This window comes from Lipophrys pholis (assembly GCF_963383615.2).
Source record: "Lipophrys pholis genome assembly, chromosome: 16".
Classification (NCBI taxonomy): Eukaryota; Metazoa; Chordata; class Actinopteri; order Blenniiformes; family Blenniidae; genus Lipophrys; species Lipophrys pholis.
This window is the reverse complement of record NC_137634.1, coordinates 24,976,467-24,994,019: the sequence shown is the minus strand read 5'-3', so window position 1 is coordinate 24,994,019 and position 17,553 is coordinate 24,976,467. Positions and strand designations below refer to the sequence as shown.

The window sequence follows — 17,553 nt, the reverse complement described above, 5'->3', positions numbered from 1 at the left end:
TTTAACAAGCGTTAGTTAATATTTGAACGAGAAAAAGATCACAGCCCTGAACTGAAGGCAAACACAGAGACTGACACAAACACTTTAGTACGATCGATTTGCACAAACAGTGAAATCCACAGGCTCGCTGGGTCACTTCATCTCACGCTGGATGGTTCTCAAGCCTTCATTTGAAATGTTTGGTTTACCAGCGGCAGATTCAATCTGAGTAGATTTACTGTCAATTAGATGTCTTAATTCTGTTTCTTTTTTAATGGAAGGGGACATCAATGGACAGGCTCATTATATGGGGACCAAGTGAAGTTTTTTTGTTTTTTTTTAAATGAATTAAAATGGAAAAAAAAGACCTTCTATTTTTAAAACATTTTTATTTTCACATTTTTTTTATTTTGTTAGTAATTCTCATTTCCCAAATAACAGACTAAATAAATATCATTCAATAAATGTTTGATTCTATAATTTATTCCTTAATATACAATACTTACATGTACAAACACGTCTGATTTCTCACTAAAAAACATGATCACCTGAATAATCTGACAGATTACGAAATCTGAATAATTAGGGAAAGTGGGGTGCTCCGACGTGAGAAAGACCTTCAGAAGTGGAGTAGAGGAGGTCTGAACTTCACATCTGACCGAGAGAGCAGCAGATAAAACACACACATGTACGCACGTAACCACACACACACACACACACACACACACACACACACACACAGTGAGAAAGACAAACACAGCCTGTAAATCGACTCTAGATGTTCTTCGTGCTGTAAACAGCTCCGATTCCTGCCAGTGTTTTGTTTGTTCCTTCCAGGTAAACTTATGAATAAAAAATTCACAATGTTGTTATCAACTAAATGAGGTTAAATTGACAGTAATAATCATGTAACTTATTTCCACGGTGGGACACAAACAACTGAGAATGACAATTGAGATTGAGAGCTGCAGCAGGTGAAGCAGGAAGATGAGCCGGCTGTGGAGTAATGTCTCCATCTAGTGGCACAAACTGGGAATAACACCAAACATTTGTTATTGACTACAAAAACTACTACATACAATAGTCAAGACTCACAGTGGGATTAAAATATCATCTTGCTTGGCCTCCTAGGGTGTGGACAAATATCACCCAAAATTTAAAAAAAGCAACAATAACAAAAAACAGAGAATATAGATAAAATATATCACCAAAAATCATATAAAAACAAGAAAATAGAGCATTTAGACAAGAATAGGAGCGCAGCAAAATTTAAAACAGCATTTTCAAAAACATTTCCCTAAAATGTGCAAAAAAATGCTCACAGAGTCGCCTATATTATTACAGTGATTACAACATGTAAATGATTTTGAAGCTCCATGTTTACCATCTTTTCATATTTTGCTGGATGTTTCAATAACAATTATAACTGATATCACAATCAAGTCAGTTTATCCTTCAGAACCAGAACTAAGCTTCATAAAACCAGTGAACTTTATGAAGTTTTTATGAAGCTCAGCAGCAGTTTTGAAGTGAAAGTTTCACACTTCAGTTTTGTGTTTCTGATCATTTGATGTTTTATTGTCAGGATAAAAAGGACTGCGAATAAAAAGAAAACAAGTTTTTTGAGGCCAACTGGTGGTTTATTTTATAAAAATAACTTCATGTCGAGATGAGATTGTGCTTCATATGAACACACACACACACACACACACACACACACACACACACACACACACACACACACACGGTGATTGAGGTGTAGGACCTGGAAAACCCTCCCACATGCTCCCGCTGCGCGCCGAGGCCTCGCTCATTGTGTCCTTTTCTCCTCCTCCTCCTCCTCCTCCTCCTTCTGTTTCTCCTCTTCCTGTCGATCGCGGCCAAACTCCACCACCAGGGGTTTCCCTAGCAACCGGTACCCGTGGACCAAGTGCAAAGCATTGTGGGCCGTTTCAGCGTCTGCCAAGAGGGAAGAAAAGGACTTTTAGATGTTTGACGTGGCGGGAAGTGGAGCTGGATCAGATTACAGGCACAAGGTGGATTACTCCCCCGCTCACCTGGCAGCGTGATGAAGGCCTGTCCCTTCATCCTCCCGGTCAGCAGCCGGTAAACCACCGGAGCGCCGCTCCTCTGCTCAAACCTGGAGAACAGCGCCACCAGCTGGGCGACGGAGGCCTGAGCGCTCAGGTTCTTCACACAGAGGACCTACAGAGAGGCGACACACTCACAGTTCATTCCCATTTTAATTTGAAAGAACTTTTTAAGTTTTTCTTTGTTGTGGTGCAGAAAATGTGGCTATTTTTTAATTTTTTCCCCCCCAAAAAAATCTAACAATTACTACTAAAAATAACTCAAATTTCACCGTAACAGCAATTTAAATGAAGCCTTCTGGTACAAAACGGTGAAATGTCCAGGAAGCTTCTCCTGTTGCTTTCCTTCCTTGACATTAGTCCGATCTGCTGGTTGGTTTGGAGGATTGGAGCCTCTTGTCGCTCAGTTTTCACTCACGGGTCTTAAGCTGGACATTCCTGAACTACGGAGAAGAGCTGCGCTCATCATCACAGCTCCACCTCTTCAGTTCTGAGCCTCAGCGCAGCATCACTGCCTCAACTCTCACCGAAACAGCGCCCACCAGTGGACACATTAGTAACAGCAATCACTTCATTGATGTATTCACGTGTCTTGATGAGGATTAAGGCGGTCCAAAATACAGGAAAAAAAACCAAATACTAATCTGGTACCACCCAAATGTATTCCTTTTGCCATTCTGATGATTTGTGTGAAATATCTTCAGTTAGACTCATGAGGTTTGATCTATTTTCACATAATTTGCCGACTCCGTGATAGTTGTTTAAACACATAAATGTCTTCTGTAGATATTGTAAACACACCGTAGGACTCGAGGCTATTTGATGACAAAAGTATGCATCTCAGTAGAGTAAGGAAATTAATTTCACAGACAATAAAGGAGTGCTGAACACCGAAGTGAACAATCTGTTATGTATTTGCTGAGTCAGCTGTTCCTGTAGTAAATGTAATGTTTGTTGCTATGACAGCGTGCTGACTGTGTCTGCTGAGCGTGTGCACGCTGTGCACCGTGGCGCTCAGACCTTGGAGGCTTTTCCCGGCTGGTAGCTTCTAAAGCGTGGAATGCTCCGGATCACGTCTTCAGAGTCCCGGTTCCTGAGGATTTCCTCGTCTGTGAGCGTCTCGATCTGTCCTCTGGCGGTGAGCGGCCCGCCCGGCCTCGCCGCCGCCACTCTGCAGAGGCTGCTGATTGGCTGGCTCGTATCGATCTGAGCTACGTCCTGCTCGGGTTGAGACACGTCCGTCGGTTCACCCCGAGGAGACGAGGCTTTACCCCGAGGAGACGAGGATTCACCCCGAGGAGACGAGGATTCACCCCGAGGAGACGAGGATTCACGCTCTGACGTGTCTTCTGATTGGTTGGAGTCGCTCTCTGAGCTCTGTGGTTGGTCAGACACGGTTTCCTCTGCAGACAGCCGAGACGTTCCTGCTGGTTTCTGCTTGCTGAGGACGTCTCTGTAGAGGTGGTCCATGGGGTCCGAGTGCGACGCCCCCTGCTGGCTCTCCTGGTTTTCTTCATCTGTGACGGAAACAGAAAAGAAAAGACTTTTATTTATATTGGAGCAAAAACATGAGAATCAGTCCACACGGACAACATCCTCAATGATTTGTCATAGAACCTGCAACAAGTATCCTCCTCTTCCTCTTCCCTCTTCTTCCTCCTTCTCTTCTTCCTCTCTTCCTACCCCTCCTCCTTCCACTCCTCTTACTTGCCTATCTCGACTTGGAACTCCTTCCAGCATCATATGAACTCATATTAAAGTCATTTCAGTCTTTAGAACCTGTTTTTATTTCTCGTTTCAGCTTTTTTTTTTTTTAAAACTCTCCTTTGATTTAAAACACGTTGCTCATCGTGTCTCCACCTCAGCGTGTCTCCACCTCATCGTGTCTCCACCTCATCGTGTCTCCACCTCAGCGTGTCTCCACCTCGTGTCTCCACCTCATCGTGTCTCCAGCTCAGTGTCTCCAGCTCAGTGTCTCCACCTCATCGTGTCTCCACCTCATCGTGTCTCCACCTCAGCGTGTCTCCACCTCATCGTGTCTCCACCTCAGCGTGTCTCCACCTCATCGTGTCTCCACCTCAGCGTGTCTCCACCTCAGCGTGTCTCCACCTCAGCGTGTCTCCACCTCATCGTGTCTCCACCTCATCGTGTCTACAGCTCATCGTGTCTCCACCTCATCGTGTCTCCACCTCAGCGTGTCTCCACCTCATCGTGTCTCCACCTCAGCGTGTCTCCACCTCATCGTGTCTACACCTCAGCGTGTCTCCACCTCATCGTGTCTACAGCTCATCGTTTTCACGTGTTTCTCTTGAAGATGAAATAAACTGTTTGAACAGAAGTCTTTAGAAGTTGGAAACGTTTCCGTTGTGAGCGGCTGCAGGTCAGAGGACGGATTTGTTGGGCGCGCGTTCTCCCCCGTACCTCGGTGGTAGAGCGCGGCGAGGAAGCCGCGGCGGTCGCTCCCCTGGAACAGCGCTCGCTCGATCTCCATCTCTCGGCGGGACAGCGGGCGGCTGGCGGCGAAGCGCTGCGGGCGGGACAGGAGCTCCGCCCTGGCGTCCATCTTGTCTCTGATCACCTGCAGACGCTGCTCCATGGCGCCAGGAGCCGCGCGCACGCCGGGAGCCTGCACAGAGACGGCGGTTTAGTGACGCGGCGCAGACCGGACTGCGATTCTGTCTGTACGACGCTCCACCTTGTGCGCCGCCTCCGGTTGGTCTCGGCTCAGCCACAGCCGGATCTCCGGCTCGGTGAGGCCGAGCTCTCGCAGGCTGACCTGCTCCTTCTCTCCGTCCTGCAGAGCCTGGAACTGCGACAGGCTCCTCACCCCGGCCGCCTGCTCGCCGAACGGCCGGTAGAGCGACGCCGGGGCGAAGCACTGCCTCTTGGCAACGCATCTGTGACACACAACCGAACGTCAAACAGATTCGTCTTTCCACTGAGAGTCATGTTGAAATATTACAGTAACTTTAATCCAGAATAAGTCAATTGTGAGCGACACTCAAATTAATTTTTTAAAGATACTAATATGAGGATATTAATTAAAATACAATGAATAATAATAATAATAATAAGAATAATAACAGTAATAATAATAACAATACTTCTATTCAATTAAAGATGTGCAGCTCGTTTTTATATCAAACTAATTGTGAGGTGAGAATTAGTTTTAAATTAAACGTTTCACATTTTATCACAATAGATCCGAGGAGGGAAATTCATTTTCCAGAGGGGCAGAAGTGGCAGCTGACATTGTATTTTCACAATCCCTCTACATTCACACCCAAATAAACTCACTAATTCCTTGTTTGAGCCTCGATGAGGACGATGCAGAGCTACAGTAAAAAGTCAGATTTATTTATTGTAATTAATTCACAAACTTTGCGCAGCGTGTGTGTGTGTGTGTGTGTGTGTGTGTGCGTGTGTTTTTCTTTTTACTTTTCAAAACTTTCACTAAAGTAAAGTTTAATCTGTCCTTTCATCTGCACTAACGCCAGAAACTGTTAGAAACGTCGCATTTCACCAATAACCCAATATTTTCTAAGCTTATATTTGTCAGAAATTTGCTTCAATCATTGCAGATTATTTGATATAAAGTGGTGTATCTGTATATCAATGATAACAATATCAGCGCTGAAGGCAGACGATGTGTGGGGTGATGTTTCGGTGGTTCGAGGCCTCACCGCTCGATCTGGGCGTCAGTGTGGAGCTGCTGCAGCAGCAGGCTGTGAAGCTGCCTCTGGCCCTCCGTCTCCTGCTCCTCCAGCAGAGGACCGTCCTCACAGGGCAGCCGGCTCACTCTGGAAGGTCCAACGCAAACACAACAGATCAGACTCTCTGCAGACGCTGACGTAAATACGAAACGACAACAAGCAGTGTGGCGGGTGCGTTTTGCAATACAGGCAGAAAAAATGTCATTTGTAAAGAAGACGTAGTGTGAGACGCACTGCAGGTACATGAAGCTCTCCCATGTTCAGCTCAGTATCATATTCTATTTTAATTTATTAATTCATCACAGACACGTAAATAATACTAGCACATACAAAAACGAAGTCTCTTTATAAATCTAATATAAATCTATCCATTGTTTTTACGCTCTCTTTTTTCCTTAATTTTCTTTCTATCGTCTATAAAAAAAAATTTGGGGTATGATTACAGTTTTCTTTATCATCTTCGTCACCCCGAATTTATGAAATGAGTCAAGCACAAAATAAGAGCATATTCCAGAATGACAAGAAAATGGAATCAAACTGCGCAGGAGAGAAAATAAGTTGAAACTGGCTGCAATGAAATTCTCCCCATCATTAAATATCACCCTATTGAAAATAAAATTAATAAAACAAAGTTCACAACATATCAGCTCAGGATGGGTGGGATCCTATTGGGACAGGAGACAATTAAGAGGGAAGCTTTTTAAGTGAATTAACCAGAGGTCCAGAGTTTGGGACGAGGAAACTTGAAGGGAAGTTGATGCTTGCAGTGGGAACTGAAAGTGATTTGCGTTGGGTGACAGTAGAAGTCTGATGATGAGAGGAAAAAGTTGTGAAATGTGTTCAGCTTTAATGAATGTTTGACCTAAATACTCATGTTTATTGATTATTAATTGGTTAAACTTCGTAAACGGAGGCGCAGTTGACTCTTGACTCGGAAAATTAGATGATTTGAAGAAGGGTGTGAGGCAACCCAGACAATATTAGAATAAGTGATGTGATATTAAACTGTGGACCAGGTGTATTTGACCTGACTTATCGACTAAATGAGACTTATTATACATCACTTTGTTGCAGACAAACTCCATAGATTCCTGATGATCAGCATTTGAAACACCAATACATTGTGCAAAAGGAACCTATTTAATCTCAGTACCTTAATAGTTCTTTAAACTGTGTTTTAGTCCGTTTAACGAGACTTAGTTGTATATCCGTTACACTATAATTACTATTAATAGTATAATTAATAGTAGTACTTATTGTGTTACGGAAGCTAACACGCTACGTGCACAGTTACACATTACGAACAAGACAAACATCCGGTAGTGTCGCCTACAATGTAATCCTAGGTTGGAGTCGGTTGAAGACATTGTTAAAAAGCAGATTATTGCGTTTTAATCCAATATTGTGAAGCTCGATGCACACAGGCTAACAGAGAAGCTAACGGCTAATCACCATGACAACTGAAAATCCGGAATTAGCTCGAATAACGAACGCGTAACTATTTAAAATGGTTATTTAGCTCCTTACACGGTCTTTAAGCACTGTGTTGAACCAACTAGATTTTTTTTTATATGACAACTGAAGTAAAATTTAAACGTCTGAGGAGATGAAGTTTTGTTTACCTCCGCATGCTGGTCGCTCAGCTTCCGGTGAAAGGAATCATGGGAAATGTAGTCAAATCAGATAGACTTCGAAAGTACGCAATTTGTTCCGCAAAAAATAATTAATAATTCAAAAATTAACACGCCAAAAAATGAAATTATGATATCAAAAAAACATACACTATCAGTAAATGTTGGGTTGTATAGAACATGAAGAAATGTGTAGCCATTTGAAAGTAAAATGAAAAAAAAAGATGTATTTTGAGCAAGATGACATGCTTAAAATTCTTTCTCAGTGAATTGGATCAATGTGGACAAACACAAGAAGACAGTTGTCCGCTGTCATGGTGAAAAAAACACAAGAGAATTAAATAGGGCATTAATCCCTGACATGTGCCACACCCCATTATATCACAGAGGGTGTGGTTATCGCTGGAGCTCTGTATTTGTATTTCCCTGTGCATGGTGGTGTCATATTTATCAGGCGTAGTGCCGCAAAGCCTGGCTGAATGTACTGTAACGCGCTCCGGCCCTCCCCACCCAGCTCAAGTGTCCTCAATTAGCCTGCTGGCTGACGTCGGTAAGGTGACATGGGTGCTTCTCTCCACATCTCCCAGCCATAAGCAGCCTGCTGCTGCTGCTGCTGCTGCTGCAGCACCGGCATGAATGAGGATGCTGCTGTTTTGCAATGCATTTCTCAAAAATGTACCCGGTTGCATGTGCGAAACGCTCGGGCTTAGAGCCGGTGCGCGCCTGCAGCCGGTGCCGGCCGGGTGCGCCGGTAAGCTCCGCTCCTCTGCAGGGCTGCAGGCTGACAGAGAGATGAGGGGTGGGGACGCAGGGTGGGGTCACAAGCAGGGAGAGGCGGAGGAGGAAAAGGCAGAGAGAGAGAGCCCAGCCCTTGAGTACACGGCAACAACACGCCGACAGAGAGAGAGGGAGAGGCACACAGAGACTGGCTGGTTTTTTTGGGGGGAGCGCAGGGATCCTTCGACGCAGCGGATATGAACTGAAAAGCTGGAAGAGGGCAGGGATCGTGTACCTATATCCCCCAAAAATTACAGTTAAAGGTGGAAAACGAGCCCCCCTTTTCACAGCCCACCTCTCTCCCTGACAGTCTACACCCAAAGCCCCGGCCGACCCCCTCCTTGTCCTCCTGCTCCACCCCTCCGCCGCCGCACCGCTCCGGCACCGAGATGCACACGGAGAGCCGTAATAAGAAAGTAAGTGCACGTTATTGGCTTTGCCCTGCTCGGAGGACGGGGGTGAAAAGGGGAAGCCTCCACCTGTGTGTGTGTGTGTGTGTGTGTGTGTGTGTGGTGGTGGTGGTGGTGGGGGGGGGCCTTGCACACTGACAATGTCAGCTCCACATATAAATGTCAGTGCGCGCAAGGCTGCGCGGAACAAAGTGCGTTATTGTGCAGGGAGCGCGCAATAACGCACCAGGCGTCAGTTTGGAGGGTTGTCATCGGTCACTTCACTGAGGAACAGTCCGGAACCCTCCTGTGCGTCTGTCTGCCTTTCTCCTCTGGGCTTAGTTCAGGTTCAATTGTGAATGCCGTGTGATCTGTGAGAGGCAGGAAGGAAACGGAAGGCAACAACTGCAGCCTGCAGGACACCATCTTAGCTTTTAAAGGGCCAGCAGCACCTTTTTCAAGCCAAACAGGGACTGTACAAATATTTCTGCAACATTTAGCACCAAAACATACATTTTAAAGAACTTTCCAGTTGGTCTGGATCCAAAAACATGTGTCGAAATATAGATATTAAAGCTTTTGTCCTGTTTCCCCCCTCCAAATAGGCTCTAAAAACAGATATTGCTGCAACCTTCAGCACCAAAACAAATATTTTAACCAATTTACGAGCAAATTATTTAATCTGGATCCAACAAACATGTTTCACAATACAGATAACACAGATTTAAAATGTTCCTTTTCCCCTAAATGGCTCGGAAAGCAGATATTTCTGCGACCTTCAGCACCAAAAAACTCACATTTTAACCAATTTGTCAACAATTCAATACTTCTGGATAAAAAACAAACAAACAAACCAAAAAAAAACCGTGTTTTATAATACAGCTAACACTGCTTTTAAACTTATAAAGTTTTGATGTATTTGCCAAACTTGAAGTTTTTATTGTATTTCTGGATATTATAAACTACAACTTGGGACAGTGAATATTTTATTATCTTACTTAACAGTTTCAATTAGATTTAGAGAATTTAGTCGTTTTAACTTTATTTGAACTGTTTTAGTGTTTTAACAAGTTTTAGCATTTAAGGCCTTTTGATGCTGCTTTGAGGCCGTTTTAATGCAGGTTGACTTTTAGTCTTGTGGGCAGTTTTAGCTGATTTAGCTTGTTTAGACGTTTTTGCAGTTTCAGTTTTTTTCTTTTCATCCAAACTCCCAGCATGACCTTTGGTTGTTGACATGTCAGGGTGCGCTGTGTATTTTAAGTAACAAACCATCGAACCATTGTTGTTATTGAGCAGAAGCATTTTGTGATCTCAGTGTGTGAGATATGAGCTTTAAAAGTGAGAAGAGCCTGTTTATGTGGACAGGAAGCTGCAGGGAGACACTCCAGAGGGTCTGAAGAGCTGCAGCTCCACATCTTGGGGGGGGGGTTCAGACCCCCTGCTGCTCTCTGCTGCCTCTGTCAGTTTTAGTGGCAGCGTGCTCCAAAAGTCAGTTAAAGTTGTGGCTTCATACAGAGCCGACGGCGGTGGAACCTCTGGGTCCGCGTTACAGTTTGGTGTAACTTCCAGGTTTCACATTCGTCGGTGCACTTTGACCCCGGAGAGAGCGTGGCCAGCCGATCCTGTTAGAACCTGGATTTATTGTTATGTTGGATATACGATGAGAAAAAGGTGAAACATATTCACATGCATGCTCTCAGATTACTTTTTCATAAAAAAACTAACCAAAACAACCCACACACTTTTAATTCAAAGTTTATGAAGCTACTCATATATTAGAAGCTTGAGACTCAAACTGTAGGAGATGTGTTATACATCCATTAAGTTGATCCTGATAGACTTTGCAGAGCAATAATTTAAGTGTAACACAAAGAAATAGCTGTGTGAGAGCTGTTTGTTTATTTAGGCAGTGCACAGTTTGGTCTGAAAGTGGTGCATCTTCACGTCTTTTTTGTGTATCTTTGTGGGTTTCCTGGTTTCCTTCCACAGCTTAGAAACATGCCTGCTGCATCAGGGTAATTCAGAATATTCAGATTATTGGTTTTCTTAATCTTTTTCATGTTGCCAAATAGCATTGTCGATGTTTACAAAATGATTCAAATAATAGTGCAGAGTTATTAGATTTTCAGAAAAATTTCATGTTTACACAGCGACGTTTTGAGAAGGATGTCCGTTTCCATGGAAACGACAGAAACACTGAAAACGCTGAAGTCAGCTTGTCAGGCCGCGAGTTGGCGCTTTAGTTGTTTTTGAAGAAGCAGAAGAACTACTTACTTTGACTGTGGTGCACATACGTGCTGGCGTTGTGTCAGAGAAGTTGCATTCCCCCCCCCCCCGTTTCCATGGAGACGAAGTCGGAGCATTTTTAAAAAGTTGCGGTTTCAGTGGCTCAGAGCACCGTTGTCGGGTAAACAGACCCGCAGAGCGCGAGAAAGGGACCCAAGTTGGATCGATGTCGTCAATGTTCACAATATTTACACTGCAAAAGGCCGATGGATCCGCAGTAATCTGAATGTTTTCATGCGCCGTTTTCACGTTCTGCAGGCCATCTCACTACATCATATCGACGTCACGTCACGGTGGCAACGAGGCAGAAAGCAGACACACAGAAATGGAGGAAAACTGACTGAAACGACAAAGTGAACAAACTGTTCTGCTGCTGAAGGTCTGCTGGTGGAGGCTGCAGAACAGAAAAAATAAATAAAAATAGAGAGGAGCAAACACGGTGCAGATGCTTCTCCTCAAACTTGAGTCTAAAAGTCGAGAAAGCGCGGTGATTTTAAAGTGAAAAACCATTAATGTCATAGAGTTAGCGTGTTGTCTGGACTATAAGCAGCACCTGAGTTTCACAAACATTTCTATAGTTTATTATCTTTATATAATTCTCGTCCAGCCTCACGTTTCCAGAACCTTCTGTGAATTCAGCTTTTAGCCCGAAATGAGTCTTTATAGTTTCACAGTAGCAGGATTCTGTTGTCATACAGTGACATCTAGTGGTCACAAAAGGCACGTACCTCTATATTTTGATATATATGTAAATTGCTTCTTAAAACAACTCACATGACCGGCAAAACGACTAAAGAAAAAGTGTGTCTGGGAAATATGCTGTACCATTTCCCCAAGCTGCCGTAAAGCAACTACCTGTCAAAATAAGAGGAATAATATAATGACTTCACATTTATTGTGCCAGTATTGATAAACCTGATGAAGCCGTTCTCTGACCTTCTGTGAATTTGTTCCTCGGCTTTTTAGCCCACGATTCTTAGTTTTCTTCGTCACGGAAAACACTTTCTTTCCCTCACAAGTTCCACTCCGCATCTTATCATTTAAAGTGAAAACAAAGCGAGCAGAAAGAGATTTAACGAGTGACGTTGCAGATCCGCAGCTTTTGCCTGAATTTCCCAGTTTGTGTAACTAAAAGTGTGTGTCGACAAGCTCAAATTAAAAGTAGAGATGGCATGAAAATGTGTGTTATTCTCATTAAAGTGAAAAGATTATTCCAAGGATTGAAATCATTTATAGGTTATAGTTGCATTCATAGTGTCGGCTGATGACTGGATTATGTGCCCACATGTTTGAATTAAATGTTGCTGCTGTAACATATTTCCACCAGCCTAATGACCTACTGTCAAACTAAAGAACAGAAGTAATAGAAATGAGTGGTAAGCTCTTAGAAATGACGAATATAACTGAAATGCAGCATATAAAACCAGGAGAACAACAATACACTGCACATTATCAACGTGTTCTATTCATATGATATAAATTAGTCGCCTTGTTTTGAACTTTGGCATTCTTTTACTTCGTCACAAAGCCACTTCTCATAAATCCTCTCCCTTATCTGTGGTCTTTTCCGAATTTATAAAGCAATTATGACGCATTATTAGCAAAAACTATGGCGTTCGCGGCGATAAGGCCGTGTCCTGTTAGAAAAGAAGTGAAAGCTTGAAGCGGCTTGGACTCGGGGGCAAACATGTGACTGCGGCAGTCAATGAGGGTCTTTGAGCTCCGGTGGAAGCCGCTGGATGTCTGAGGCCTTGTGACTGCAGAAGAAGAAGAAGAAGAAGCACTTTCCCCTCGTGCTGTTTGACCCGGTCACTTTCAGAGTTGTAACCGCAGAATGTAAAACGTTATCACTGCCGCTTCCTGTAGGACTCGGCGAATGCTGCACTGGGAAAGTCCCAGTTCCCACCTTCCAGGGGCTTTGTTTTATTGCTGCTGTCAGCATGAGATGAAATGTGGTTAACGAGTTGTTTATTTTGTTCATATTTTTATTATTCGTAACAGTTGCTTTGAAGCTCTGTGGCTACTAACAGGAAGTCCATTTCTCTGCCGCCATGTGGAGTAACTCCAGATTCCCAGTGGGAAGTTCCCAGTCTGACTGAGGCCCCGGGTTCCACGACAATATTTCCAAGTGGAAACAGAAAACCTTTGTTTTGTTTGGGGTGTCTGTTTACGACAACGGTGTTCGGAGCAAACGGCGAAAACGCAATTTTGCAAGAATTGCCTCCAAGGTGGGACTTTTTGAAAACGCTCCAACTCCGTCTCCATAGCAACGCAACTTTTCTGAAGCGCTGTACCACGGCTTGGTAAATAGTTCTTTAGCCAATAGTTCATTCACAACAATAAATGTGGTGTGTCTGCTGTTCACTTTTGAATTTAACAGCTCTTCTAGACTATTTACTCCACCATCATCTGGATGACGTGGAGAACGTTTAGTTTCTCACACAGATGCTGAGTCGACTGAAATGATGAAGAAAGACGGTTTAAAGAAGCTTTTATTGTTTACGGCATACTGCTGTCCGTGTGCATACGTAGATGGATGTATTACATAAAAACAGCACCCACTAGTGGCCCTACAGGAAAACTACATTTTCAGACATTCAGACAACATTTTCTTAAAATGCAAAAATTCCACGTTTCACAAAAGCAACAGTCGGGATAAAAGGTTTACGCCACAAAGTGTGAGGAGACTTTTTTGTTCCGCTTGACTTTGTGGTTCTATCGTGACCTTTGACCTGCTTATGACACAAGGGAGGGTTAAAAGAAGAAACAAAATCAATTTCCTCCCAATTACAGTTGAATCAGTGAAAGGTGCAGTTATCCGTTATTAGTGACTCACTGAGCATGCTCCGGGGTGTCTGAGTGTTTGACGCGCGAGCGGCGACTCGTCGTACGTTCCCCAGTAAAACGGACCTGAATACAAAGTCTGACTCTGAGAGGAAGAGGAAGAGGAGGAGGAGGAGGAGGAGGAGGAAGAGGAAGAGGATGTGGCAACCTCTAATCATTAACTATATTCAACACACACACACACACACACACACACACACACACACACACACACACACACACACACACACACACACACACACACACACACACACACACACACACACACACACACACACGAAAGGTTAAAATCAGGATTTGGCTGAAGAATTTAAGGAGGAAGAAGAAAGTTTAGATGTTCGTATTTCAGGTGTCAGCGGTTTACTTGAGGATTTCGTTTTACTTTCATCCCTTAAATGTAAAGACAAATACTTAGTTACTGTCCACTCCTGGACGGTATGACACCACCAGTGGGTGACGGGAAGATGCCACGTTATGTTATATTCTTCAAGCTGCTCGTTAATTTAATATTTGGTGGAAAACTGCAAGAGAAATCATTGAAAAATAAAAAAATGTAAATAAATTATTACAATGATCTACTTTGGGGAGCATCTTTCAAACAGGGATCGATAAAAGTAATGAAATATTAAAATGAAATGAAATGAAGAACTACATGAATTAATTCAGTATGTTACAGAAAAACCCTGGAACTATAAAATTAGCAGTTTGCTTCACAAAATATGAATGGAATCCATAAAAACTAATAAAATATAAAAACTAACAAATCAATTTTTCTCCAGTATTTTAGAAAATTGATTTACGACAACATATTCGAGACAACTAATAAAATAATAAAATCAAATGAAATGAACCATGAACTAAATGAATGAGTTGATTCATTGCAAAAAAATAGATAATTATAAAGAACTTTCCCAACGGTATGCTGCACAAATGATGAAGATTGGAATCAATAAAAAAGTTATGGAATTAAAGAAATGTTAAAATAAACACCAAATTAAAAGAACTATCAGATATAATACATGATATACATAAACTTTTATTATTATTATTATTATTATTATTATTATTATTATTATTATTGTTGTTGTTATTTAATTGTTTTTAATTGAGTTTCATGCAGCAGGAAACAGGTTTTCTGTTTGTTTGATGTCTAAATAATCCAGAGCACAAATCGCTTATTGACACAGCTGTTATTAATCTTAGCGCAGGATATTCAGGTAGTTGCTGCAGCTGTGTCGGATTAAAAGCGTTTCTTTGATGGGGGATTAAATGCTGTTAAGGCCACTGTAATGTGTTGTAAACATTTGGGAAATCGAGGCAGTTTTGTGACTCGATCTGTTGGATTTTTCTGAGGCAGGAGTTCATTTCAGGACACCCAGGATCCACCAGCTGCTCCAGAAATGACAGATTCATGGAATTGTCAATGTTGGGAGAAGCCACTCGATATGTTTAGAGGAGCATAGCAGAAAGCAATAAAACATCACTGTACCTTTATTTTCTATGAAGGTTTTGAACATAAACTCTGTCGACATGATTCAGGGTTGATTTTTAACTAAATAGTGATGTGAAGCCAGCGGACGTATCATCTTGTGTGGAAACATTATTCAAATGAGCTTTACTTTCATTCACTTTGCAGTTTGAACCCTTCTGGTCGATTTCACCTCATTTTAACATCTCATAACTTTGGTTTCCTTTCACATAGGGATGTCCCGATCCGATCGGTAGATATCGGATCGGGGCCGATATTAGTGATCTGTGAGTGATCGGGGATCGGCAAATCCAGCTGATCACCCCGCCGATCTTAAAAAAACAAACAAACAAAAAAAAACAAACAACCTTTTTCACGTCAGCTGCCATAAAGCGAGCCCCGTTTGTGACCTGCCGTAAACTGACGTTCGCAACGTCACCTAATAACCACAACAATCAGCGACTACAAGCTCCGTTCCAGCTGCAAAGACTAGATGCAGGCGGAGCGGGGCCATAGACCTATAAAACTAGACTGATAAATAGTGGTTTATGTGTTTTTGTGCAGGAGTCTACTTCTAAATTTCTATGTGGTCTGTTGTGTCACAGCGCCCCTAAAGGTGTGGCATGTGTACTACATGCCCTGAAGCCTTGTGTTGAGCCGTGTTCATAGTGATTTATTTGCCTCAAAATCCAGGTGAAGTTGTTTAAGTTAACATAAATAAGAGCTACAATACTGCAGAGTGTAATTGGTTTTTTGTTGTTATGACTGAATAAAGTTTAAATAAGTTCTTAAGTCATTCTGAGAAGAATTGTGATTCAATAAGTGCGTTTTACAAGAATCTCTAGCTAAACAAAGCTTCTGCCAATAGTGCTTTTAGCTTCAGACATCTAAGTTGCTCCAAAAATAGACTATTGAGTATATTTGCAATAGCAATGTGAGTATCGGATCGGGAAAGTATCGGTATCGGCCGATACTCAATTCTGAAAAATCAGATCGGTATCGGGGGCAAAAAAGTGTGATCGGGACATTCCTACTTTAACATAATTACCTGGAAATTACTGGAAATGTTTCTAACTCTATTTGCGGGTCAAATTAATCGTTATCGCGGTGATTATTTGTGAAGTTTTCCGACTAAAAATGAAGCTTTTCTGAAACAAAAACACAAAAACGATGTCATTTGAAAAGTTGCCGTGTGAAGGGGACCTCGGTTTGCAACTCTTTTACCTCTGAACCTAAGTAAATAGAATTCAAAATGTTTTTTTCGAATAATGAGATATAGTTTTATATAAACATGGCATACATAATAAAAAGAGGTGAAATTAACTCAAAGATTTAAATTGGAAGATGAAGTGATGATGTGTCAAGCTTGAATTAAATGCAGGCTGAATCCACAATAGCTGTTTTAAACTGTGTGAAGTGGAACAATGTTTGATTCTGCGGCATTATAACGTGAAAGGTCTCGGGTTATTATTGAAGCGGTGAATGAACACGTTGGGCTCCACTAATAAATCACTATGAACGTTGCAGGACACTTCATCTGTAGTTCAGTTTCTACACAAGTGGATCATTTTGTGTATTTCATAGGCTAAAGTGCTTCCAGGGTTTATTATTAGTAAGAAAATTATAGATTTAGTCCACGACTGTCAGTCAGCGGCAGCACAGACCAAACCAATGAGAGGCGGAGGACGGGGGAGGGTGGAACTCATAACTTGAGTGTGTGTGTGTGTGTGTGTGTGTGTGTGTGTGTGTGTGTGTGTGTGTGTGTGTGTGTGTGTGTGTGTGTGTGTGTGTGTGTGTGTGTGTGTGTGTGTGTGTGTGTGTGTGTGTGTGTGTGTACAGTATATGTCTGGCACATTCAAGACTATGACGATTTAAAATATGTAAGTATCTTTGAGGCTGACTGAACAGTTTGTGTTTTTGTTTTACTTGTTTTAAGGAATAACAGTAATTCTGGGCGCTGTTGGAAATGGTTGCCATGGCAACCGGTAGCCATATCAATCAGACACTTTTTTTCCCAAAAACCATGATTGATGGTAGTTTGCGCCATAGCTGTAGTTTGCATGTTCTCCCTGAGAAATCCACATTCATTTAAAAAAAAAAAAAAAAGGTTAATTTGCGTCTTTAAATGGACCATTTTGTGATTTGTCCATGTTCGGTGTGCGAGTAACAGTGGATCGTGAAAATGAATGGATGCGCAGATTGTTTGTGATTTTTGAATTCTCAAACATGAATGCCAGAAAAGGACTTCCTGTTTCCTCTGTGGAAAAAGGTGACGTTGGTGCACCCACTCACACACACGTTAGACTCCACTTCCCCTAAATGGCCGCAATTATTGTTCAAATGTTTTGCATTGACCGTTCAAAGGTGTGTCTCCCA

The 17,553-nt window shown here is 42.4% G+C and overlaps 2 protein-coding genes across 2 annotated transcripts in view; one reads left to right on the top strand and one right to left on the bottom strand.

The window, feature by feature from the left end:
• Positions 1-394: 394 nt before the first annotated feature.
• On the bottom strand, positions 395-7,439 carry rbm41 (RNA binding motif protein 41). Its single transcript, XM_080484104.1, has 7 exons — positions 7,405-7,439; positions 5,753-5,869; positions 4,765-4,966; positions 4,491-4,695; positions 3,090-3,586; positions 2,037-2,184; positions 395-1,938 (listed from the first exon to the last, which is right to left on the bottom strand). The coding sequence occupies exons 1-7, from the start codon at positions 7,410-7,412 to the stop codon at positions 1,790-1,792; spliced, it is 1,326 nt and encodes a 441-aa protein (XP_080340230.1). The 5' UTR covers positions 7,413-7,439; the 3' UTR covers positions 395-1,789.
• Positions 7,440-8,286: 847 nt separating this feature from the next.
• klf8 (Kruppel like factor 8) overlaps positions 8,287-17,553 on the top strand; it is a 71,096-nt gene continuing 61,829 nt past the window's right edge. The window contains exon 1 of the mRNA XM_080484105.1: positions 8,287-8,606. Within this exon, the coding sequence (XP_080340231.1) occupies positions 8,580-8,606 (27 nt within the window). The 5' untranslated portion in view covers positions 8,287-8,579. The remainder of the gene's footprint in view (positions 8,607-17,553) is intronic.

Excerpts from the sequence above, each read along its gene's own strand:
- rbm41 (XM_080484104.1), bottom strand. Across the intron at positions 3,587-4,490 it reads CGCCGCGCTCTACCACCGAG|ATGAAGAAAACCAGGAGAGC; the intron begins GTACGGGGGAGA and ends TTTCCGTCACAG. Across the intron at positions 1,939-2,036 it reads GGCCTTCATCACGCTGCCAG|ACGCTGAAACGGCCCACAAT; the intron begins GTGAGCGGGGGA and ends CCCTCTTGGCAG.